The 27,850-nt window shown below is 24.0% G+C and overlaps 3 protein-coding genes and 1 long non-coding RNA gene across 6 annotated transcripts in view; 3 read left to right on the forward strand and 1 right to left on the reverse strand.

The window, feature by feature from the left end:
* Positions 1 to 1,726: 1,726 nt before the first annotated feature.
* LOC127286317 (uncharacterized) lies at positions 1,727 to 3,925 on the forward strand. The gene is made up of 3 exons (XM_051312703.1): positions 1,727 to 2,096; positions 2,192 to 2,294; positions 2,507 to 3,925. The coding sequence occupies exons 1-3, from the start codon at positions 1,915 to 1,917 to the stop codon at positions 3,923 to 3,925; spliced, it is 1,704 nt and encodes a 567-aa protein (XP_051168660.1). The 5' UTR covers positions 1,727 to 1,914.
* Positions 3,919 to 6,461, reverse strand: LOC127286323 (uncharacterized). The gene is made up of 3 exons (XM_051312715.1): positions 6,087 to 6,461; positions 5,842 to 5,995; positions 3,919 to 5,735 (listed from the first exon to the last, which is right to left on the reverse strand). Exons 1-3 carry the CDS (start codon positions 6,230 to 6,232, stop codon positions 4,251 to 4,253), a joined length of 1,785 nt encoding a protein of 594 aa, XP_051168672.1. The 5' UTR covers positions 6,233 to 6,461; the 3' UTR covers positions 3,919 to 4,250.
* Positions 6,462 to 6,492: 31 nt separating this feature from the next.
* Positions 6,493 to 16,528, forward strand: LOC127286334 (uncharacterized). Its single transcript, XR_007843724.1, has 2 exons — positions 6,493 to 6,919; positions 16,275 to 16,528. It is a non-coding gene; the product is annotated as an uncharacterized LOC127286334 (long non-coding RNA).
* A 632-nt stretch (positions 16,529 to 17,160) lies between these two features.
* The window catches only part of LOC127286322 (organic cation transporter 1-like), a 52,241-nt gene continuing 41,551 nt past the window's right edge, over positions 17,161 to 27,850 (forward strand). The window contains exon 1 of one of the 3 annotated variants that reach the window (XM_051312712.1): positions 17,161 to 17,733. In XM_051312712.1, coding sequence (XP_051168669.1) covers positions 17,608 to 17,733 — 126 coding nt within the window. In that variant the 5' untranslated portion in view covers positions 17,161 to 17,607. Of the gene's footprint in view, positions 17,734 to 25,138; positions 25,240 to 27,850 lie in introns of those variants that run through there. The other 2 variants (XM_051312711.1, XM_051312713.1) reach the window with 2 other exon arrangements.

A 27,850-nucleotide genomic window follows, 5' to 3' on the forward strand; every position in this document is an offset into this window, starting at 1 on the left:
TATAGATTCAGATATATGACAAATCCCACAGATCACAAAGAATGAGAATATAAATAATATAGAAAATAGAATGGAATAAAAAAAAATAAAGGGGGGCAGCTGACATTTTATTTTAACAAAGAGGAAGCAAAAGGGAAATAAAATAAGAAAAAAAAGAAAAAGAAGAAGAAGAATAGCAAATGGAGAAACAGAAAGAGAAAATTAAATAAATCAAGAGGTGAGGGCGGGGGAGAATAAAAGGAATTAAATAGAACAATCAAATCGAGATTGAGGGTTTAAGAGATTGAAGGAGACAGAAGGCAAAATAAAATGGTCAGCAATGGCCTTTTTGTATGTGATAAAGATTAAAAAAAAGAGATGCGGGAAGTAGCGCGAAGAAAATAACAAAAACAGGGAATAAAGAGAATATAGAGAGAGGGAAAATAAAATATTTCTTTTTTTCTCACATTGTTTCGTTGTTCATCTTCTTTTTCTTCTTTAAATAACAAAAAATACTCTCTAAATTTCAATTTGGTGAGAATTTGTTCACTAATTTTGTGAATTGTGATTTTTAGTTATTTTCATTAAAAATTTTAGTAAATTAGTATAATTTATTAAAAATTAGTGATAATTTCTAATTTAAAATAGTAAACGAATTCTCACTATAATTCAAAATTTAGATAATAATTTAAATTAAAAAAAAATTAATGAAGAAAAAGCGGAAGAAGAAGCAAGAGAAAAAAATTGTAGAAAAAATTTAATAAAAAATAATAAAAGAAACGAAACAATATTAATAACATCGATATAAATAAGAAATGAAGACCAAAAAACCGGAGAAACAAATAAATTATAAATAAATAAAATATAGAAATTATAGAAGAAAATAGAAAATAAAAATGAAACGTAGAAAAAACATCGGTGGAAATATTTTTAAATAATTTTAATAAAAAAAAAGTTTTTCAATATACTCTTTTTTTTTAGTACAAATGGAAGTTTTTATCATGAATGTTTGAATAAATAAAGTCTAAAAAAAAATTTTAACGTAAAAAGAAAAAAAACGAAATATAATTAAAAAAAATACAAGAAATCAGCCTCGGGAAATTATATCTCAAGAGAATGAGATTTTCCGAGATTAATATATTTCATAAAAGAAAAGTGAGGAATTAATTTAAATCTCGATTTAAATAAACTTAGATATTTAAAAAGGAGAGAAAAATAAAAGATATAAGCCATCAAAGACTTTGAACTGAACAAAAAAAATTAGATATATACATATATATTTATGCGTATACCAGTATTTAAAGAAAAAAAAAAAAAAACGAATTCTAAGCGCAATAAACGAGAAAGACTTTTTTCTCAAACAAAGTAAAATTGTTGGGGAAAGTGTATGACAAAGATTAAAAAGAGAAGACAGATATACACATAACAAAAGAAGAAAAGAGTAAAGTAAAAGACCCGAAACTCATACGCGTAGAAATTTATATACAAAGTATATATATATGAAAGCAAAAAAAAAAAAAAAATAAACGAAAGAAAAAAAAATAAATCCCGGTAAAAATTAAAAAAGAGCTTTTAACTCAAATACACATTCCCTGTGCAAAAAAAAAAAAGAAAAAAAAAAGTGGGTGGTAAAGGTGGTTGTTGCTGGGACTGGACAGAAATCTTTTGAAAAGAGAAACGAGTGGGGTACGAGAATGAGAGAGAGAGAGAGAATATCGAATCATTTGGTGAGTGAGATTGTGCGCTTTTCCGACGACCAATTTCTCTCTTGTATACAGGGTTGCGCAGTTACATGTAACTCAGAGTTTTCGTCGTAATATACGTCAAAAACGTAATATACGTAAAAAATGTAAAAAACGTAAAAAACTTATCCAAGATGGCGGATGTAATATAAACATTATAACCTTACTTTTTTATGAAAATTGATGTCAGTAAATGTGTTTCTTATTATTTATTAATATGAATAATTTAACAAAAAGAAGTGTAAAAGGAGGACAAATTCCATGGCAAGAGTTAAACTTTGAACGACAGAAAGTTGGGACAAAAGCTGTCTCTAAATGCTTAATTTGTTTCCAAATTTTTCAAAATACCAGCTACGATCGTCTCCTGACACACCGGTATGTCTTTATTTTACTTTATATCCTTTAATATATATTTCAAGTGTTGCCGAAAATTTTAATTAGCAAATCTAAAAAAATTTTTTTTTTTGTAGAAACGTTTGTAAAGGAAAAAAGGCTTCAAACAACGATGATGATAATAACAAAGTTGCTAACGAAAATCAGGACAGTTCAGAAGTACCATTCAAAAGACGTAAAGTAAGTATGTCCCCTTTAATTAATTACTATAATAATTAATTATTTTTTAGAAATATAATTGTTTTATATATTTATCATACAATAAATAACAATAAGGGTTTAAATATGGATAATTTCTAAATACTCCAATTCATAATGTCTATATATTTAGTTTGATTTTAAATTTTTTACTTTTTGTTAATTTTATCAAAGTAAAGTATTTTTATTTTCAGGGAAATTGTGATTCTGATATTGATAGTACTCCATCATGTTCATCTAGTACTTTATCAGAACTGGATGAACTATTAGCAACGTTTTTTGTAGGATGCAATGTACCATTCTCCGTTGTAGAATCAACATTTTTTCGTAACTTTGTAAAAAAATTGAACCCCGATTATAGACCGCCGTGTAGAAATACGTTAAGTAACACAATTTTAGATAAATTATATGTAAAAGTGCGAAAAGAAAATTCTCTCTCTGTCAGCGATTCCAGTGTACTTATTTTAGATGGCTGGAAAAATAAATCAAAAAACGAAAAATATGTAGCAAGCATACTACATAATGCTACTGGAGAACGAGTATTCTTAGACAGCTGGGATTTCACTCAAGAAAGGGAAACTGGTGTGGCTTTAAAATGGGTTGTAGAAGAAGCTACTAAACAAGCTAAAGAAAATTATCAAACAGATATTTATGCTGTTGTATCAGATAATGCCTCTAATATGACGTTGATGGGCAAATTAATAGACCAGTGGTTTATTACATGCAATAGCCACAGCGGCAACTTATTGGCTAAAGCTTTAATAGACGATTCTTTTAGTAAAAAAGCCATTCCAACTTTAAAAGAATTTAAATCGCCTGCATTAGAAAAAGAAATTGTTAAACGAGGTGGAATAAAAATTTGTCTCCCTGGAGAAACACGCTGGTGCAGTTATCGTGACAGTTTGCGTTGCTTCCTTCGAAATTTAGTAATAATGCGAGCCATTGTTCAAGAAAAACAATTTCAAATTTCAAAGGAATCAATCACTTTAATTTTAGACGGCGAATTCGAACAAGAATTGTTAAAATTTATTATAATTTTTGACGTGGTATGCACTTTAATAAATAAATTACAAAGCGATAAAAGTAATATAGCAGATGCTATAGAACATTGGCTGTCTCTAAAATTTCCTATTTGCGAGGACAAATATGAATTGTTACTTAAAGCTCGCCTAGGAAAGGTAATTAGACCAATCGGTTTAGCTGCAAATATTCTACACCCTGTTTACAGAGGTAACATTTTTGCTCAAAATGCTGAATACGAGGGCATGGCGAATAATTTCTTGAAAGAAAACTTAAAAGACGGTGGATTGAAAGATTTAAAATCGTATCTAAATAATACAGGGATTTTTGAATCTTTAAATAAAAAGAGTTTAAAAAATCCGCAAACTTTTTGGGATTTGGCACAAGACGATCATCCTGAATTAGCTAAATTTAGTAAAAAATTACTAAATATACCAAGTTCCTCTGCCGCATTAGAAAGATTATTTTCTCAGTGGTCTTATGTTCATAATAAATTAAGAAATAGGTTAAATATTGAAACATCAAAAAAATTAATCTACCTTTATTATACGTTTAGAATAAATGATCATCAAGACAATTATGATGATTATTAATTATTTATTCTGATGAACTTCCACAGTTTGTATTATAAAATAAATATTCTTTTGCGCATACAGTTTCTAATTTGTTTGTTGTACTTAAACCTATTAGTTACACTAATAACATTTTATATCTTAAAATACAAATATCTTTGGTTTCAAACGTTAGGAACACAAAAATAAAACTGATATAAATGTAAAGTTTGAAACAACAATTTTTTTGTTTAATGAGAAGTAAACTTTTTAATTCTACTCGTTCGATAAAATACTGATTCGAAAAATAACATTTTGGATTAATTTATAATATAAAAATGAAAAACAATAACACTTATTTAGTATTTTACTTTTTCATCTCTTGGATCTTTAAATTATAGTATAAGTTAACAATCTTGTCTGATTGCTCATTCGGTAAATTCTTTTTTTCAAGAAAATGACCGTTTATTTTAATAGAGGAGGCTGGTATCGATGATATTTTAAGAGCTAATTTTGATAAATTTGGAGCTTCTTCTTCTACAAGTTGCCAAAACAGTACAGGTGATTTAATATTTTTTTTAAATAGTTTTGCAAAAATTCCTTTTTTACTCACATAATCTGTGAAATCGCTCAGACCCTCTTCTTCAAGATTATCAAATAAAAAGTCCTTTGCCATCTTCATTTCTGTGGGGCTAAAACTTTTACCGTTATGAATAGGATGCAATAAATTAGCGGTTATAGACACTGGTTGCTTTAAAGAATTTATGTGCAATTCTATTTCTGATCGAAGTTTCTCTGGAGCGCATTTCAGTAGATCTAACCAGCTTTGTATAGCATCCCCGATTAAAACGGTACTTTTCTCAAAATTGTCAATTATTTCAATTAATGACATATACATGTTTTTAAGCTCTTCAATTTGTTTATTAAACGATTCATCAAAAACGAGTGTTGTGCTTTTTTGATTGAGTTTTATACTTCCTTCTGCAACTTTTTGTTTTAGCGTCGTTAAGTTGTTTAAATAAGTCGAATAAGTATGTAAATGGTTTCTCCATACTTCGTTGCTTTGTGCAGAAATGCTTTCATCAATAATTTCTTTATCGAGTTCAATAACACCACGTTTCTGAAAAGTAGTTACAATTGTCTGAACACTATAGCAAACTGAATGATTTGCTAAAGAGGTTGCTATTAAATTCGCAATTTTAATATTGCATGGTGTAATCCACTTGTCGAAAGTAAAAGAATCTAGAAGTGATATTTCTTCTGTAACAATGGCGAATACGTTTCCAGAAAATTTGTTTCTGGTCAATTCCATAGCTTCATTTACAATCTCTCGAAACTCTGTTTCCCTTTCTTCTAATGAAAGGGAAAATATTTTCAAAAAATGTAAGTGTTCTTCATCTGCAGCCCGAATCATAGCTAATATGCTGACTTTCTCTAAATATATCGTTTGATTTAGAAACAAAATTATAGGCTTCGTACCAAATTCTACATTAATATCATTTCTTGTATTTTCAAACATATCATAAGTGTTTTGTAGAAGCTTTGAAGCTACGTATCCAGAATCGGGCGGGATGTAAGCTGGTCGTAAGAGTTTAATGAATTCTTTAAAATATTTCGAATCTACAATATCAAAGTCAATATTACAAGAGAAAATTAAATTTGCAAGCGCTTGATCAATTAACTCTCTTTTTTTTTCTGAAATTTTGTCAAGAAATGATTGCATTGATCTTTGAAGTTTTTTTGGTACGATTTTCAAATGGCTATTTGAAAAAGTTGTAGAAGAAGCAACAGATGGATTTTTTTTACTGATTTCACCATTGCTTACATTCGATAGCAGAATTGGATGGATAATCTGAAATGAGAATTATTGAAAATTTATTTAACCTACATTATGAGACAGTAAGTCAGAATTATATTTTCTATTTTTTTAAATAGCATATTTAATTATAGAGTCTTACATTATTATTATCTGGCAATATTTCTTCTGAAATATCAATTGACACATTTGTATCACGGCTCAAATTGGATTTATTTAACGATAAACTAGTATCCACTTCCATATTAAATAAACCGTCCTCAACAGTCAGAATTTTCTCAATACCACATTTTTTCCTAAAAAAATATTAGTTTATTATTTATAGGGATTGAATATTCAATGTAACTTTCAACAAGTAATAACTAATCTTTAGTATATCAAATTTACCTGTGATTCTTTAACCTTTCTTCTGCGGTATTGGTTAGAATGCGGTTACAGCCTGGACAAAAGGCAACATTTTTTCCATTTTGTTTTCTTAAAACAAAACAGAAATCTTCCCAAACACTATTTCTTGGTCGCCCGCCTCTATTCATTATTATAAAATTAAAGTTAAGTCAGTCAGATATTTTTGGGACAAATTATAGTTATAAAAATACTAGAGGTTATGTTATGATGTTTATATTCGATAAGAATCGACGCCATCTTGAAATGGTAAGTTACATTTTGTAAGAAACTCGAGACGTAACATACGTACGTATGATACGTCAAAAACCTCACGTAATATACGCAATGTAATATACTTGCGCATCCCTGCTTGTATATACACACACTTGAAGAATGATTTTGCTCAGACGCGCTTGCCAGAAGAAGTACTGACGGCAGTGGTAGCAGAAGCAAAGGAGACCGGATGTAGGTTGGTGCAGTGATTCCACTGATTCGTTTCAAGAGTGCCCGTGGCTTCCAGCGAACTTCCGAGTGCCGTGTTCGTTGTAGGCCTGTAACTCCCGCGTGTGCTGCAAGCCATCCTCTTTTGTCACTTACAATCGTGATTGATATATACATATAATTTTTTTTTTTTTTTTACAAATTTTTTCCACAATTGTTTCTTTTTTTTTTTAAATAATATTTTGTGCGAGTCAAAAAAAAAACTATATTTCGGAAAAAAGTTTGTTTATTCTCATACGCGCAAAGAGAGCGACAATTTCCGGAAAATGATTTTTCGCCTTCCGGATTTAACAGTTACAACATAAACAAAATACAAACAAAAGGATAATTTTGGGGTGAGCTTAGATTATTTTCATTTTTTTTTTTTTAAATAAAAACAAAAATTAAAAAAATAAATTTAAATAAATTTAAAAAAAATTAATTTAAACAAATTTAAAATAATTTTTTTTTTATTTATGAAAATTTGTCCAGTGTTTTCTAAATCTGAATTAGTAAAAATGTTTACTAATTTGAATTAGTACCTTACTTTTTGCTTCTGAATTAGTTAAATTTTACTAATTGTTAGTAAATGTTACTAATAATTAGTTAATTATTAGTTAAATTTTACTAATTGTTAGTAAAAGTTACTAATAAACTAATTCAGAAGCAAAAAGTGAGTCACTAATTCAAATTAGTAAATATTTTTACTAATTCAGATTTAGAGAGTGTAAAAAATAAAATAATAAAATTTTCATTTTATATATGAACAAAAAAAAAAAAAAAAAAATTATTTAATAGAGAAAAAAGTTTTTGTGTCAAAATACTCTGTTGGTGAATGTGACCAAAAAAATTAATATAGATGTGTAATAATTTTATGATTAAACGTCTAGTGAAAAAATATATTTCTAAAAAATAAAATAAATCTTATTTGTTTCAAAATAAATAATTGATAAATATAGTTTATATTTTATCATAACAAATAATAGTATTTGTTAATTATTTTTTTTTCCAAAGATATGTAAATATTTGTTTTATTTAATAAGTCATATTTTGAAAAAATAAATATTAAAAAAAATTTTAATTATAAGTCGACATGAAAATAGACATTATAAGATTAATTTAATATTTGTTAATAATAATAATAATAATAATAATAGTATTTATTACAAGTAAAATTTTATTTGGCGTAAGTTGAATTATTATTATTATTATTATTTATTATTATTATTATTATTTCCTATAAAAATTTAATTATTTATTAAGAAACTTAATTTAAGACTTAATTTTAATCCTTAAATGACTCATCTTTGAAGAATTATGTACATATACTTGCTACACTAAGGTCCATTAGACCTTAACGAAAATTGTTATAAAATAAAAACTATTGATTATTTTTACTTCACAATTTTTTTTTAGAACTTTATTATTAAGTACAAGAAAAAATTTCTCTGAGTGTATATTATATTTTTTTTAAATAAAATTTAAATAAAATAAAGTGTAAATAAATAAAAACGGCACTTTTTGAAAATATTAGAAGTATACTGAAATAAAAATAAAAGGAAAGGTGATAAAAAATATAATATAATGAAATAATCCAATTATTATTATGAATTAATAATAAATTAATAATACCTAAATTAATAATAATAATAATAATAGTAAAAATAATAATAATAATAATAATAATAATAATAATAATAATTGCAAAAAAATTACGAGATTTAAACAGCAGTGAAAAGTTTATTGGAAAAGCACAAAAATTTATAATTTAATTAGAGACACATGTTATAATATTGTACTTTATACATTTTTTAAACAAGACAAAAAAATTTTTAATTCTTGTTATAGGCCCAAAAAAATGTAATTTAAATAATTGTAATAATCGGAAATAAATAAATAATAGTAATAGAAATTTTAATTGTTTTAGTAAAAGTAATAATAATAATAAATAATAATTTATAACCAAAATAAAAAAAATAGTAGACTGAAAAAAATTTATTTTATTCAAATAATCAGATACTTGACTATATATTATCAAATAAATATTTACTTGAACTAAATAATTTTTATTTGAATTAAATAAATTATATTTTGAACCAATAATTTATTTGAAACAAAATATTATTTAATTGATTTAATAAATATTTAATACAAATAAATATTTATTTGATTAATAGCCAAATAAACGATTATTTAAATTATAAATAATTTTTTTTTTTTCATTGTAATGAAATAAAATATTGAATTTTATTATATGAAATCGAGTATGAAATTTAGTTTAATTACTTTTTAATTGATTTAAACAATCAAATAATCAATTTTTTTGAAAATGAATATTTAAATTTTTTCAAACTGTTTAGATTTTGTTGAAAGAAACAGATTTTTTGTAATTTTTTTTTTTTTTTTACATAAACAATTTCTTCATTTTAAATTGAAAATATAATTAATGCATTATAAGTATATGTTATAGTATATATAAAAAATAAAAATTTATTTATTTGTAAAATTTAATTTTGCGAGAATTTCTCGTGGTTCAAGCCAGAGATATACCTCTTTAACTCGAACTGATACCTCTTGAACTAAATAGAATTTCCTCTCATCAGAGCTCAGTATTTAGTATCACCTCTTCCTTTTTGTTTCAAAGAGGGCTTTTGCATTGATTTTTTTTTTTTTTTTAATATATAAAGACATATAGAGAAAAGAAGAAAAATTATAACGATGATAATGATGAGAAGACAATAGGTCGAAAACGAGTCGCGACTGTGAAGAAGTGTGTTACAGATGGCGTAAACAAGATGTGCTTCGAGGGCGAAGGCGTGCGAAATGAGATGACATTGTTTGCACTCGTGACGTCACTAGTAATTGTAACTAACAATGAGAGAAGCACATGAGTGCGTACGTACTCACTTTGCAAACTCACCTAATATGCATTTCAACCTATATATATATATATATATTCAGAGAAAAGTTTTTTTTTTAACCAAATATACCACTTTTTTGGATTAACACAATTATTTGGTTATTTCAAACAAAATTTGTTTTGTTCAAATAAATACTTTTTTGATATAAATAAACATTTACTCTCTAAATCTAAATTAGTAAAAATGTTTACTAATTTGAATTTGTGACTCGCTTTTTGCTTCTGAATTAGTTAAATTTTACTAATTGTTAGTAAAAGTTACTAATAATTAGTAAAATTTACTAATTTGAATTAGTGACTCACTTTTTGTTTCTGAATTAGTTAAATTTTACTAATTGTTAGTAACTTTTACTAACAATTAGTAAAATTTAACTAATTCAGAAGCAAAAAGCGAGTCACTAATTCAAATTAGTAAACATTTTTACTAATTCAGAAACAAAAAGTGAGTCACTAATTCAAATTAGTAAATTTTACTAATTATTAGTAACTTTTACTAACAATTAGTAAAATTTAACTAATTCAGAAGCAAAAAGCGAGTCACTAATTCAAATTAGTAAACATTTTTACTAATTCAGAAACAAAAAGTGAGTCACTAATTCAAATTAGTAAATTTTACTAATTATTAGTAACTTTTACTAACAATTAGTAAAATTTAACTAATTCAGAAGCAAAAAGCGAGTCACTAATTCAAATTAGTAAACATTTTTACTAATTCAGAAACAAAAAGTGAGTCACAAATTCAAATTAGTAAACATTTTTACTAATTCAGATTTAGAGAGTACTAATTCTTATTAAAAGTTACTAATAATTAGTAAAATTTAACTAATTCAGAAGCAAAAAGTGAGTCACTAATTCAAATTAGTAAATACATTTTTACTAATTCAGATTTAGAGAGTGGTTTAATTTAATAAATTTGAAAAAACGAAGAAAGAATATATGATTGAGCCAAAAAAAAAACTTTTTGTTGATTCAACCAAAAATTCGATTAATTGTATAGTAGAATATTTATTTGGTTGATTCAAAAAAAATTTGGTCGTTTCAAAGAAATTTTTGAGAATATAATATTTTTGACTCGATTTAAAAATATATTCAATGGATTTTATTCTTAGAGTTAGAATAATATAATATTGTTAAAAAAAAGAAAAAAATAATTGTTAAATTAAGATATATTCTTATTTTAAGAATAATCTAACTGTAAGAATAAAATGCATAGATTATAATTATATTTTTAAATTTTTTATTTAAATTTTAAATAAATTATAAGTTTTAAATAATAATTTTAAAAAATTTTAACCTTTCATTATTACACTGAAAAAAAATAGCATTGAATCAAGAAAACCTATGTACTTGACTGTATTTTATACCAATATTTTCTTGATCCAAGAAATTTTTATTAGTTTGAAGTAAATTTTCTTGGATTAAGAAAATATTGGTATAAAATACGGTCAAGTACATAGGTTTTCTTGATTCAATACTATTTTTTTTCAGTGTAGTTTTTTTTTTATAATATACACCAAAAAAAAAAGGTTTAGCAAAATAAATATTTATTTGTTTCGAATAAATTTTATATGGTTTAAACAAATTTTATTTATTTGATTCAAATAAAAATGTTTATTTATATTATTTTGAATAAAATTTTGTTTATGCCAAACAAAATATTTTTACTTTAAATAAATAAATAATTAATGAGCATTTAAATTAATTCAATTCAAATGACAATCAGAGGAAAGTTATATTTGTCTTAGAGCCAAATAAATATTTATTTGTTTTAAATAAATTTTATTTGATTATATAAAAATTTTCATTGGTGCTAAATTAAATTAAAAAAAAAAAAATAAATAAATAAAAATTTATTAGGATGTGAGATTAATATATTTTTATTTCATATAAATAAATTTTATTTGTACCAAATAAAAAAAAATTTATTTGATTCAAATAATTTTTTCGGTGTATTCGGTTTGAAATAAAAAAAATTTCTCTGGGGTGTAATAGTATAAAAATATTTTTAATAATAATAATAATAATAATAATAATAATATTAATTATTATTATTATTATAGTTTTAGATTATTTATTAAAAAATGAAAATAATAAAATGTAATTAAAATCTTATTAATTGAAAGTCAATTTCATATAGAATTAATTCCCAAGCTGTTAAATAAATTGATTGCTCGAAAGTAATATTTTCTTCCATTTTGTGATTATAAATTACTGATAAACGATTAAAAATGAAATAAGATTTCTTCTATCCTTGAGCGTAGTAGTATTATTATTTAATAAAATTTGGTTTCATTTTCTCGATACTCGTCACTCGATTTCCAACTACTTTATCGAAATGGAGTTAAAATTCATTACCGGTGTATTTTAATTATTTATTCATCTTGAGATTTATCGGAGAGGTTTATTAATTACCTAGTCAGACACTCTGTGACGTCAGTAAATTGCAAATACAGTATTTGAAAAAAAAAATATATATAAAATATTCGTTAGAAAACAAATTTTTTATTTTTGCATAAAAAAAGATTTATTTTTTTTCTAAATAATGGAAATTTCCTAACATAACTTAATTTTTCATTTTCAAATATATTTTTATGTAAATAATTTTGTTTTTTTTGACGGCTAAAAATATTAAAATATTAAAATAATAATAATAATAATTAACTTTAGGAACCAAATTTTATTTTTAATATAATTATAATAAAAATATAATAATACATACATATCGTGGAATATAAATTGCCAAAATAAATATAAAAATAAATTTACTTTTCAATATCTTATTACATTTATTTTTATTTAATGCGATACTATTTAATTAGTAGTTTATCAGATGCTTTTGATAGAAATACTGCATTTATTTATATCCAATGTAGTAATTAAATTTTATTCGCTTTTACGAGAGAGATCAAACTTCTAATCATTCGAACCAAAACAAAAAAAAAAAAAATGTTATAATTATATAACTTACAAGAAAATTGTCTTTTTTATTTTTATAGAATTTATTATTTTAATTCATTTTATATGATATATTTTTTTTATTTTGCGAAACTGTTGAGATTTTAACTTCACAAAGAAATAATGTAATTAATATTATATTTTGATTTTTGAAAAAAAATTTTAACTTCTTATTTTTATTTATCTTTTTATCCATTCAAAAGTGTATAAATAAATTAAAAAATTTTTTTTTTTTAATTTAAAATCTTTACGATAAGAATTAGATTTTGTTCTCATCGCATTTATATTTGTTACTTTGATAAGTTCCTATAAAAAAAAATGTCTGTATTTAATTATATTTGTACAAACAATAAATGTAACAAATTTTTCAATTATAAACGATAAATTCAATATTCATTTGAAATATTTGACTTACTCTTTAAAAATCATTATAATTCGTTTACATTTATACGATAACATTTACATAATTATAGCTTAAGTGCTCTCAAACGATGCGTGGCTTTAATAAAAAAAAAAAAGAAAAAAAAAATGATTGAAATATTCTTATCTCGTCCCATCTTCTTGTTCAAGTGTTTTGCATTAAGTATACATACAATTTTCACACTTCTTTTTAAACTCTTAGGAAAATTACGCATTTCAGCGATAACATTGTTTTTTCACTATCAGAATATTAAGTTTTACGGAAAATACATTAACTTTAAAAGAACTTTTTACTTTTTTTAATTTTTGTAGTGAAATATTCTAATATTGGAAAATAATGTTATCTATATGTATATGGGTTTGAATAAGAAAAAAATACAGTGTATTTTTTAAAATAAACTTTTGAAATTAGTTTTAAGTGTGTGTTTATATATATAGGTGACAAAAATGAGGTGAAATTTAATTTGAGTATAAAAAGAAGTTTTAAAACATATTAAATTGTAATTTAATATAAAAAAACATTTTTTTGTTACTATTATTTGTTATTTTTATTTATCATTTTTGATTTTTTTTTTATATATTTCTTACGTTCTGAGCTTAAATATAATTACATTCTGTTATAGTGTGTGTAAAATATATTCGTTATCTAGTTTTTTTAAAAACAATTAGAATAGTCATTAATTTTAAAACAAAGAATTTTTTTTCCAAATTATCTTATTTTGAAATTTATTAATAAAACGGAATTGTATAAATGTTCTTAGATTATTGATTGTGACTATAGATTTACAAATTTTTTTTTCTTATTCGTTATTACTATTTATTTTCACAGTCTTCCTAAAAGTATCAAATTGAGACCAAAAATTGCATCAAATCTTAGCAACGTTTTGATGCACATAAGTTATATCAAAAAGAGATCGTTTTGTGTATCTTTTTTAGAAATGATACACGAAACGGTCTCATTTTTTGATGCAAAAAATTTAATCAATTTATATCAATCATGGCCGAATTGAATCGACTCAAAATTAAACGAATTTTTTTCAGATATTTTGGTAATAGTACAATTGCGGAGACCATTTCACTATTTAATTTGAAAATGAAAATAACAGAAAATCAAAGACAATGTGCAATTCGATAATTAAAAAGTGACAGCTTATAAACATAACCTAAAATGCATGAGAAAAAATTTGTCGATAAAATCAATATAGCCGAGCTTTTTAGAAGGTAGATGGCAGCACTTATCTATTTTCTTTCTTTAAATTTTTTCTGAATCGTTTTTATAAAAAGCAAAACTGCCATCTACCTTCTAAAAAGCTCGGCTATATTGATTTTATCGACAAATTTTTTCTCATGCATTTTAGGTTATGTTTATAAGCTGTCACTTTTTAATTATCGAATTCCACATTGTCTTTGATTTTCTGTTATTTTCATTTTCAAATTAAATAGTGAAATGGTCTCCGCAATTGTACTATTACCAAAATATCTGAAAAAAATTCGTTTAATTTTGAGTCGATTCAATTCGGCCATGATTGATATAAATTGATTAAATTTTTTGCATCAAAAAATGAGACCGTTTCGAGTATCATTTCTAAAAATGATACACAAAACGATTTCTTTTTGATATAACTTATGTGCATCAAAACGTTGCAATAGAAAAAGATACAACCAAGTTTACTGTGTTACATAAAATTACGTAGTATAAATAGAAATCAAAAATATTTTTAAAAAATTCAAAATTTAATAATTTTTGAAAAATTCCGAAAATATTGTATAAAAATCGTTTGCCCATTATTGGCCTAGGCTTAAAAGTTTTGTAAAAAGAAGTAGTTTTTTTGAAAAAATTTTGAAAAAAATCGATCAGTACGTCAAATGCGAAAAATGACTTTTTATCACTACCTAAAACTCAAAAATTTGATAGTAATATCATTTGAAAAAAATTTTTAGATTTTTTTTTGAAAAGTACGTTTAAAAACACACATTTTGAAAATTTTTTTTTGAAAATTGATGCATTTTTAGGGAAGTTATGAGCATTCAAAAATTAAAAGTCATGAAAATTCTCTAATTTTCAAAATTTTCATAACTCGAAAACAGCTTGCTAAAAAAATTTGAAAAAATTCATGAAAACTAGTCTCAATTAGTACTAATAGAAAAAAAATCTCAAAAATATCGGAGATGCAATTGCAGATAGACTTACACTTTGGCATGGAATACATCATAAATTTATATTAATCAATTATTTATACCTGAAAATTTAATTCAATATTATTCTTTCTATACATTAAGAAAAATGTTTAGTCAGAGAAACCAAAATTTGGTTGGGCCAACAAAAAAAATTTTGTTGGTATTTAAGCAATCAAACTATTTGTTTGTGTCAACCAAATTTTTTGGTTGAGTGTTTTTTTTTGGCATAAAAAAAGGTTTAACCAAATTTTTTTTGTTAGGTCAACAAAAATGTTTGGTTGATCAAACAAACAGTTTTTTTTTGTAAAATTAAAAATTTTATTCTACCTCATTTCTTTTCTTTTTATCTTTTTTTATTTATTTCATTATTTATTTATTGTCAATTTAACATTGAATTTATATTTATTCAATTGAAATATTTGTGTACTTTGAAAAATCTCATCTCCGCCTGGGATCGAACCTCTGTTTTTAAACTGAAGGTCGGGAGCACTGACCCCTGGACTACCCATCTTTGTGAGGGATTTAAACTAACTGTTCTCTTAAGCTATGCGCTGAGAGCGAATCAAATTATTTGGTTGTCGCAACCAAATTTTGGTTAGGACAACAAACGATCATTTGGTTTTTTAGACCAAACTATTTTGTTGTGTTAACCAAATTATTTTATTTTCGTAACCAAATTTTAGTTGGAATTTAAAAATACTCAATCAAATAATTTTGTTGGCCTAATCAAATGTTTGGCTGAGATAACTCTACGACTTTGTTTCAGTCAACCAAAAAATTTGGTTACAAGAACAAACACTAAATTTTTTTTCTCAGTGTATCATAAATTTTTTTGAATAATTTTATTAATATAAAAATATAGATTTGAAAGTGTTTCTTTATTGGAAGCATCTAAAATTTCTAGAAAAGTGACCGATATGGACGGTTTATCTAAAAAAATATATTATATTTTATACTCTCTAAATTTAAATTAATAAAAAGCGAAATACTAATTTAAATTAGTAAGAATTTTCACTAATTTTTAGTCACTTTTTACTAAAAATTTAGTAAAAAAAAATTTTAAACTACTAAATCAAATAGTAATATTTTACTGAAACTTAATAAAAATTCTTACTAATGTGAATTAGTAGCTCACCTTTTCACTAATTCAAGTTTCACTAATTCAACTAAACACTGTTAATGTTGTTAAACTTTAAAAAATTGATTTTAATTAAAAATTTTTTTTTTTCTTTTTACAGAAAAAAGACAAGCCAATCAACGGCGAAAATCAGAAAAATGTTGGAACCAACAAAACAAGTGGAAGTCTTCACCGGAAATGGTTGATTCATTACAAAAAGAAAAAAATGGCACAGTGGGAAATGTGATAATTTGAAAAAAAACAATAAAAATTCAATATCGACAATTTTTTTTTTTTTTATTAACATGATGGATAAATTTCCATAATAGAAATCTCAACAAACAAAAAAAAAAAAAAAAAAAAAAAAAAAAACAATTCTCAAAATCTCAAGATATTAAATGTAAAAAGGAAAAGGTCAAGAGAAAAATCAATGAATAATCCACGATGATGTTAATTTATTCACTACAACGATAAATGTGATTGTTTTATAGTGACGCAAATCGCGCGCGCTGAGTTGTGTAGTGTTGTGCGAGGGAGTTCGCGCGATGAAATGTGAATCGCGAGGTGATGCGGAGGATATTAATTTTACCGGTGCCTCGTGCAAATGCACAATAATAATTCAGCTGGTAATTATTTTACTAAAAGCAAAAAAAAAAGTAATTAGATTATATTAGTAATCATTATATTATATATAATAAGCATTCCAAGTGCAGTAGAAAAAAAACAAAATTTATCATCATCAAGTCAATTTGTATTTCATTTATATAATAAAATTATAGAAGAAAGAAATTCTGTCAAATCTTTGGATTCCATTTATTCCAAGCACTGAGTAATTTTATTCATTCATATATATAAATATATATATAATTTAGTGTAATAATGATTCACTGCTAGTGAATAGAGTAATAAACATTTATAGTGTAATTCATATCTTAACAATTTAGAAAAGTTGACTATAATCGAATTAATAAAAATCTAATGAAATTGACTTAGAAAAGAAAAACGTAATTTTTAAATTCAATACTAATGGATTTAATAAATAGATTTAGTAAAATTACAATATAAATTAAAGTATAATACATAAAATTATACTTGCATAAAAATGAAATGAAATTAATAAAATGATGACATTGATATATGGAATCAATATGGAATCGATGGAATTTTTTTTGATGTATTTTTCAAAAATTGAATGAATATTAGTAGTGTTAAAAAAAAAATAAATGTCGATTTAATTATTGATTTAGTGAATTAATTGAAAGTGAAGTGCTAGATTTTTGGTGCTGATGAAAGAAAGTGTTATAGGATATAGGGTAAAGGGCAATTGTGTCCTCAAGAATGAGTAAAGGACATGCCGAGTGATTCGAGAAGGATCACGCTTGTTTTACAAGAATTCTCATCCCCCTTGAGGACTTGGATCGGTCAGTGTAAGCTCCTCTTTTTTCTGAAAAAAGATGAGCTCCATAGATTTCGACGAGGTGCTGTTACACGTGGGCGAGAAAGGAAGATATCAAAATATTATGTACTATCTACTCTGCATACCAGCCACTTTGCCAGCTGCATTTTTGGCTTTCTCGCAAGTACGATTCATTTTATATTATTTAAAAAGCAAAACAAAAAATCATTTTAATAAGGGAGTATAATCAGGGTTAACTTTTCTCTACACCGAAAAAAAAAATATTCTTGTATTCAGAGGAAAATTCCTCTTAGGGGCCGTCCATATATCTATTTTTAAAAAATTATTTAACTTCTTAAACATGGTTTATTATTTAAAAATTGATGATTAAAAAAAATTAATTTTAAAACTTTTCATTATTAAAAAAATATTAATAATAAATTTAGTTTATAATAATAATATTATTGTTTATTGTTAATATCAATATTATTAATAATAAAAAATTAATTTTATTATTATTATAATTATTATTTAAAATAAATAATAAAATTAATATTAATAACAAAAATACAGTAAATTTTAAATTTTATCAAATTGGTAATTTAATAAATAGAAATAAAATTTCAATAATTAATATTTTTTTAATAAATTGAGTTGTTTTTTCATTTTTTTAAAAAATTTAAATTCACTCGCCATTTAGGTTGGCAACCATGTGTCAACCAATGAGATCACTTGCACCTCTCAAGAGGACACAAAACTTATTTCCCCTCAGTTGGTCGATTAGGTTAGTGGTTAGGGTTTGAATTTCTGCGCGGCGAACCCGGGTTCAATTCCCAGTCCCTCCAAATTTATTTCCAAAAATTTCTCCGTTATTATTAGAGATTTAATAAAAGCAGGGTGACAGAAGCACAGGTGTAGAAATAAATAATTTTTTTTAATTGTACTGAATGAAATTCAATAGAAACTTTCTTTTTTAATTACATGGAAATTTGCATTAAAATCTTTAGAATACTTACCGGAAATAGTTTTAAAGAAACTTAATAAGCAAACTTCTTGTTAAATAACAATTCAATATTTCACAAACTTTTCTTTGCGTACTCTTTTAGAAAACTTACTACGATAACTTTTTGGAAGCTATCACGGATAAGTTAATAGCGGGGGACATATAAAGCTACAGGGAAGCTAACGGGAAACTAACCGTCTTAATTTCCGAACTTAACACTGTTAGTTATCTGTTAGCTTCCTGCAAAATATGGTGCTATGTGGGAATACAATATATGGTATAGAATTAACCCACATAACACATTATATTTCCTAAATATTTCTGAAATATTTCTTTGAAATTATGAAATATTCCAAAGCAAAGTCCTTGAAATATTGCTGAAATTAGAGAAATGTCCGCCTATAAGAAATATTGCCGTGTAATTTTGCTGAAATATTTCACTAAAATATTATAGAAAAAATCCAACTTAAATGATGCGCACAGATTGATCTCAGTTTCTATGTCCTGTACAGCTGCGCAATTGTTTTTAATTTTCCACGATCCTAAGGTGTTGAACATGTTAGAAAATAACGATTGATTTCATATTTTAAAAAAGTTTCTAACTTTCTTTGAAATATTTCCTGAATATTGCAGAGTCTTCATGTGTAATATTGCAGGAGTCTTAAAGTGTAATATTTCAGCAAAATTGCACGGCAATATTTCTTATAGGCGGACATTTTCCTGTTTTCATCAACATTTCATAAACCTTGCATTGAAATATTTCAAATCTTTCAATGAAATATTCATGAAATGTTTAGGAAATAAAATGTGCTGTGCGGGAAAATATTTATGCCAGGAATATCTGAAAATTATCGTATAAAATAAAAGTAGGTAACAAATCTTAATATAATATCGAAAAAACCACAAATCTAATAATCGTCATCTATATTATCATTGCTGATCCATGGTTGTGTTAACCATTCGGCAAGATTATCAATTGCGAAAAAATCAATGGAGCTCTCTGAAGTTACATTATTTTCCATCTCTACACAAGACACCTTCAACAAGTTCCATTTCTTCATCCCAATTCTCTGTATTTCTTTTACGTTGATTTTTATGTAATATTTTAACGTGAGTAGTTAAGTGCGACTTTGCAGCAAAATAAAAGCCACATTCACTGCATATGCGTTCTAAAATTTTAAAAACAGTCTGTTAGTTGATTGAAGTATTTTGAGTCAATAGTAGTTTCAAAATTCAAGATGTATTTCAAATCAAAATTTGTTACGCTGAGTATCAAAATTTTTATCCGAGTCCTATCTGTGGAATCTTTTTAAGGGGTCACTTACCTTGCATAGTACAGGTAGTACTGAAGGGCAGTACAAATCATAAGGGAGATTTTGAGGTAAATCCTTCACAGTAAGTCTTAAATTCATTAAAAATGAAATTGTAATTTATGAGAATTCGGGTTTAGGCGGGTTTGTTATGATTTTTCACGTGTTACACACCGGCCGGCGTATATTGATTCGATAAAACTCGAACGAAATCGATAAAAATATCGAATGACTTCCGCAGCGCGTGCATAATACACTGGCGCGAAATTTAAAAGAGGGATAAAAAACAATAAAATTTCATTTTTACTGTGTCCACGTGGACAATTGCTTTGACCCCCCCCTCCCCCCTCGTGGACAATCGTGGACTTTTAATTAATTAATAATTTATTTAATTTCAAATTAAAAAAAAGAAGAATTTATTATATTTTTATTTAACACGAAGCTCAAGTACGCAACGTTTATGATAAACGATTTTAAAAAAAATAATTTTTTAAAATGAAAAATTCTATAATTTTTTACCTAAAAAATATTTCTTACAGTTTTTATTAATCAATAAATTATTAAAAAACTATTTTTTTAGGTAAACAATTTTATAATTTTTCGTGTTAAATAAAAATTAATTTCTAATCGTTGACCGTAAACGTTACGTACTTCAGCATCGTTATTTAACAGAAATGTAACTATATTTTTGTATTTAAAAAAAAAATAGCGCTTTTTCAAAATTTTATTTTATTTGAAATAACATTTAACCAAATTTGTTCTTTAGATCGAATTTTTGTTTATGCAATTTTTCATTTAACCAATTAACATAATCTCAATGCTAAAAACAGATAAAACAATAATTAGAATTTATTTCATTAAATTTTGAAAGATTTATTTGTAAAATTTGCAAAAAAATAATTATTTTCAGCCAAAATATGTTATTAAATGATAATTTAACTTTTTCTGTGTTTTGTTGATATTTAATAACTTTTGAAACAAAATTTAAACAACAGAATTGTAGAAAAAAAATTTTTTTTTTTTTTTTTAATAAAAACTAACAAACAGAAGAATTCAAAAAAATTTGATAAAAATTATACAATTATTCGGAAATTACTTAAAACAAAAAGATGGAAATGTTAAATAATTATTATTTGACTAGGGTAAATGCACTAATTGCGGCGAGATTCGAGTCAAAACACCTTTGAAATAGAAAATTCGACATTTCTATTGTATAAACTCAATTTAAGACTTATTAAACTTAAAGCTTATGTTATTAAGATATTAAAAAAAAATTTTAACTCTATAAAAATCGATTATTTAAACAAATATGAGAAATTAAAACTAATACCGTAATTTTCTATTGCGGCGAGTTTGTATCAGTTTCGGTGTATCAATTTCGGTGACCAAAATTACGTGTATTTTGAAGATACTTTGCCCGCCGAAATTGAAGCCAATGGAAATCTTAAAAATGTTTCAATTGCGGCGCGGAAAAAAATTTGATCTCAAATAATTAAATTAATAATTGTTTAAATGTGCATCTTTATAAGTATTTGTATCAAAAAAAGATTGAAATAATTTTTTTTAATCATTTGGCAACAGTTATATTAAATATAATAGTAATAATAGTTATTTTTTATGAACGCGCCGTAATTGGTGCACTCGCCGTAATTAGTACACTTACCCTATAAATTTTGACTCAAATATTTTTTTTTAATTGAACAAATAGATCTTTCATAATTTAATTTTTATTTTGGTGAAAAAATAATTTTTTTATTTTGAAGTTATGTTAAAGGTTTCAATCGAGGGGGAATTTACTCAGGTAGTCAAGTGTACACTCTTCCTGTAATACTTGTGTAATAACGTGTAATACCGTGTAATAATGCGTTATTACAGTGCTGTAATAACGCAAAAAACTCTGTAATATCTCTGTAATAATGTGTAATACTCTGTAATAACGTGTAATACTTAGTAATAAGGGTAATATGAGGTGTAATACCGGTAGTCAAGTGTACACGTTTTTAACTAGTAAATTCCCCCTCGGTTTCAATACACCGTCCGACAAAATTCAACTTTTTGTTTGACCCACAAAAAAATCCAACATTTTTGTAAACTAGGACCCAAAAAAATACCCGTGTCTGACCGTTTTGCTAGATCAAGTCATTTGTGGTTTTTAGGGGTGAAAACAGACCCTAAATAAAAAGTGACAAGATATCTTTTAAAAATTATTAATATTTTATAAAACTTGGTATCTTGGGGTTTTCGGGGTCGCTGATTATTAATCTGATGTCAGATTTTCAAAGTTCAAAATGGCGAATTCAATATGGCGGTCAAAATTTTAAAAAGTTATTAAATTTTTTTTAAACCTTAATATCTAGGGGTTTTTTTGGTCGCTGATGACGAATCTGATGTTAAATTGTAAAAATTCAAAATGGCGGATATAAAATAAAAAATTAATAACTTTTTAAAAATTTGATCGCCATATTGGATCCGCCATTTTGAATTTTGAAAATCTGACATCAGATTAATAATCAGTGACCCCGAAAACCCCCAGATACCAAGTTTTATAAAATATTAATAATTTTTAAAAGATATCTTGTCACTTTTCATTTAGGGGTTGTTTTCACCCCTAAAAACCACAAACGACTTGATCTAGCAAAACGGCCAGATACGGGTATTTTTTTTGGGTCCTAGTTTCCGAAAATGTTAAATTTTTTTCTAGGTCAAAAATTGTGTCGGACGGTGATATAGTCCTATTTTGTCATGTATTATAACATCATTATTATTATAATTATGATTATGATTGTTATTATTATGATTATTATTATTAATTAATATTTATTATTATTATTATTTTTATTATTAATATTTGTACAATATCGGATATTTGAAATGACTAAAAGTAGAAGTATACACGCGTATCATATTTTCTGTCATTATTTCTATATCTGTGAAGCTTTTGAAGATTGCATTTTGTGTTGTTTTATATCAGATTTCTTGTCCTTAACTTCTTTACGTAACATAAATCGATTTGAAAGTCAATTTGGGTTCAGGAAATTAGTCCATTAAAACTGACCTAGTTTTATTTGATAAGATGAAGAAAGGACACAAAAAAATATTGTGGTCCGTAAATGAAGTTTTGCTAAAAAAAAATTTAATTTCCTATCTGTATCTTGATAATGAAACGCTTTTTTCGAATAAAAGAGATTTTATCCATTCACTCTTCGTTTCAGTGTTTATATATATATATATTTATTTTATTTGAAAAAAAGCTTTCTTCCTCATAATTAGAGATTTTTTTTATAGAGATACCTATAGGTATATACAATATAATATATGTATATTTGAAATAAAAAATAAAAAAGCTTTCGAGATTAAAGTACATATTCAATATTTATTTAAATATAAAGCTAATATATTTCTGCAAAATTAAATAATATTATTCTACTTCATATGACATGGATTTAATGAAAATTTTTAAAATGTGTAAATATAATTAATAATTAAATAAAGCTTATATATATTTATGATATTATGTGAGGAGTTTTAAATCATGAATTTAAATAATTAAAATGGAATTCGTTTAATTTTTAATTTTAGGTAAATATTAAACTCGCTTTCATTACGCTGAAATGTATTATTTATTTAATTTCTTATTATTTTATTCTAATATATGCCAGTATTATAAATTACATATTGTATTCTTTAAATTTATATTCAACTGTAAAATTATTATTATTATTATTATTATTATTATTATTATTATTATTATTTAAAATAATGAGGTATTTAATTTTCTTTCTTTTTCTTATTTTTAATTTTCTTTCCTGCTCGAATTTAATTCTAAAGAGTATGTAATTACGTTTTTTTCGTTTATTATGATTCTTTATTTGAGTTATAATATTTGGTTCCATATTGAATATAAAAACATCATTTATATTAATAATGGTAGACTATATAAAAGAGGAAATCGTTTGTACTGCTCTTTCAAAAAAAAAAAATTCAATTGTTATTTAATATTGTTCTTGGGTATAATTTTATTTGAATTTATATGTATACCTATTTATATATTATGATAATTGTAACAAAAATAAAATAATAATTTATGCTACAGTTTACATTTATGAGAACACAGAAAAAATTATATTATATATATATATACATATATATATATTATATATTATATCTTCGAACTATCTAAATAAACGTTTTATTTATTTTAAATAAAATTCTAAAAATTGGTTCAGTAAATAAAAATCTCATTTGATTCAAAAAAAATTTTTATTTCTGCCAAATAAATTTTTATTTGAAACAAATTAAATAATAGTTATTTGACTATATTTTTATTTAATTTCTATTTATTCTAATATTCACTTGACAATATTTTTATTTAATATAATTTTTATTTAACAAAACTTTGGTTGAAAAAATTTTTATTGCAACTAATTTTTATTTAATAGAAATTCTACTTAGCTGAATTTTAAAATGAAAAAATTTCTATTTCACCGAAATTCAATGTGACCAAATTTTTATTTAACTTTTTTTTTAAAAACTCCCGCTGAAATATTTTGTCCAGGTCTATGAAATATGACAATTCAGGCAAGTAAAAATTCGGTCAAATAGAGTTTTGGTGAAATAGAAATTTTTTATTTAAAATTCAGCTAAATAGAATTTCTGTTAAATAAAAATTAGTTCGATTAAAAATTTTCTCTAATAAAATTTTTGTTAAATAAGAATTTTATTAAATAGAAATTATGTTAAATTTCAATTCAGTTAATGAAAATATTGTCAAGTGAATATATTTGGATAAATAGAAATTCGATAAAAGAACAATTCTGTTAAATAAATTTTTTTTTATAAAAAATTTGTTAGACATGAATTCGGTTAAATGAAAATTGTATTATTTGAAAATTCGATGTATGAGCGAAAATCTGCTTTATAAAAATTCAGTTAAATAGAAATTCTATTAAATCAGAATTTAATTAAATAAAATAGAAATTGTATTAAATTAGAATTTAGTTAAAATAAAATTCTTCGATATAAAAATTAGGTTCATTAGAAAATTCTACTAAATAAAAATTGGATAATTTTTAATTTGTCATCTTAAAAATTTCGACAGATCTTATGTGAAGAATATTCATGCGTCCAAATATATACATTTTCATTTTTATATTTATTTGTCTATATATATATATTTACTTTATCTCATTCTGATGACGTCTCTACGTTTCAATTTTATATTCAATGTTATGAAAATTCTAGAAAACCGCTACATATATTTAAGTTATTGAATTCACATCAGAACCGTTTGTTTCTCATTTCCCAAGAGTATCTTCTCTGAAATATATATTATTATGCATATATATATAAAGTTGAAGGATTTTTGAATTATTATGAGGTAAAATTATTTTTATATTGTTTTGTTTTTTTGTAGCCAAAATGTGAATTTCATTGTCATTAATCAAAACTGAGTTTGTCAAGTATCTCTTCAAACATTTTGGTTTTTTTTTGTCTATGTGTGTGTATGTATGTGGTTGGTCCTCTTTTATCATTCAAACATTCTGAATGGAAAATCCATACCTCATCTTTCTTATATTACTTTCTAGAAAAATTCAGATATGAGATGGTTTCTTTTGTTTGTATAAAAGAAAGTAGGTTTCACTGTTTTCATTGTCATATATATTATGCAGAAAATATATATCTTGCTTTAATGCGAAAACCGTAAGGTCATGTTGCACAAAAATATACCTACGTCACAAGTGTATATATATGAAAATAATATTATATATAAATAATTCCTATATATATATGATTATTTAATTTCTTCAAACACATTTTAACCAAGAAATTTATTAATAATGTAATAGAAAATAATAATAATAATAATAATAATAATAATAATAATAATAATTAACTATAATAATTTTCGTATTCATTCATTCATTCCGTCTGTCCACACTTGAAGTTAGTCGTATTTTGTTCCTTTTGTTTTTCTAAAATTTTGACAATTCTTGATTTCGTAATATTTTATGGTTAACACGACGGATATTTTTATTTATCGCCATTAATTAAGTCATATACTAAGTGACAGTTTAAAGTAAAAAAAAAATATTGTTCATTGTGTGCAGCACCAGTATATTTCCTACTTGGTATTTATAGAAAAAAAAAGTTTCAATTATAATATAATTTTTATTACTATTTATAAATTTATTATATTATATATACATTTTTTTAAATATAATGATTATTACAGATAATTAGAACATTTTAACTTATAATTATTATTTATCTTTCATTATTTTTTCATTATTCATTATTATTTATTATATATTATTATTCACAAATTTATTATTATTAATTATTAAATTGTTATATTTTTTTATCTATAAACAATATAAAAATAGTTTGCTTTTTTAAAAAATTTTCAATTTGATTTTAATTTTTAATTTAAGTTTAAAGTTTAAAACATTACAAATTTTTTTTAGGTTTTATTTTTTCAAAATTTTTAAATATTTTTTAATTGCTTAATACTTTTTAAAATATAATTAATAATTTTCTGTTAATTTAAATTTCTTTTTGATTACATAATTTTTTAATATTTATTAATTATCAGTTAATTAAATTTTTTGAAAAAAAACATAAATTTAAAATTTTTATTTGCAACGAAATATTTATAGAAAATACAAAAAAATATTTAACATAACTAATTTTTTGTAATTTGAAAGATTATAAAAAATTCATCGAACATTGACTTTGTCAAAAATATTTATTTCTAAAATTTTAATATTTATATTTTAAAATTTTTACTTTAATTTATTTATTTATATAACATCAAACTCATTTTTTTCTGTGTATAAATAAATGATAACGTGAAAATTAGAAATATACCTATTATTAATTTAATACTCCACTGATGCAGAATTATTATTATTATTATTATTAATATTATTATTATTTTAAAATAACCATTGCAATTAAAGTTGGACGCGCGCTTGCGCGCGTGTAATTTTGCTAGTATTAATAATAATATTAATAGTAAATTTATAATTGAGGAATTAAATTTTATAAATATTGTAAGTTATTAGGCCAAATATATATTTGGCCTAATAACTTACAAAATTAATAATAACAATAATAATACAAAAGTTGGTTTTTTAATTTATTAAATTACTTTTTTTAAAATTATTCTTGTATAAATTATGATTTACATATTTTGTCATTGTATAACTCAGCTTTAGAGAAGGATAGTCATATATTGTTGTTCTTCTCTTACTAATTCTTCCGTTTGCAATTCAAGTTACGTTTCTATTATGCTTAGGCCTTTATGGTATAATGATAAAAAATAGATACAATTTTTTGGCAGAGAATTTAAAATTATATTTTATTTCTGAAAAATACAATTTTATGAATAAAAATTATAAATAAACTATAATTGTAATATATATATATATATATATATATATATGGGTGAATCTCTCGAAAAGGACAAATGCTGAATTAAGAAAAAAAAAAAAAAAAAAGTTCAAAACCACTGTTATGACTATTGCTATGTGAAGAGAAGGACCTAAATAAGTCTCTAAAATACGTTGTTACGATCTTTATGAACATTATTGTTTAAAAACTAATTGTTTAATATAAAATAATTGTTTAATATTTTGTCACCGATACAATGATCGAATCCGTTTAAATCTTGTTACTCGAGGGTTTTTGGGGTCGCTAAACACGAATCCGGTGTTAGTTTTTCAAAATTCAAAATGACAGATCCAATATGGCGGACGACAATTTCAAAAATCAGTCCAATTTACTTGAAAATGGTTATTCGGGGGTTTTCGGGGTCGCTGATTACGAATTTAAGGTCCGTTTTTAAAAATTCAAAATGGCGGACGACAGATTTAAACATCCATCCAATTTACTTGAAAATAGTTACTCAGGGGTTTTTGGGGTCGCTGATTACGAATCTGGAATCAGTTTTAAAAAATTCAAAATGTCGGACAATTATCTTTTAAATC

Source organism: Leptopilina boulardi, unplaced genomic scaffold (assembly GCF_019393585.1).
Source record: "Leptopilina boulardi isolate dan_hultmark-lab unplaced genomic scaffold, ZJU_Lbou_2.1 LbouV2_352, whole genome shotgun sequence".
NCBI classification, from domain to species: Eukaryota; Metazoa; Arthropoda; class Insecta; order Hymenoptera; family Figitidae; genus Leptopilina; species Leptopilina boulardi.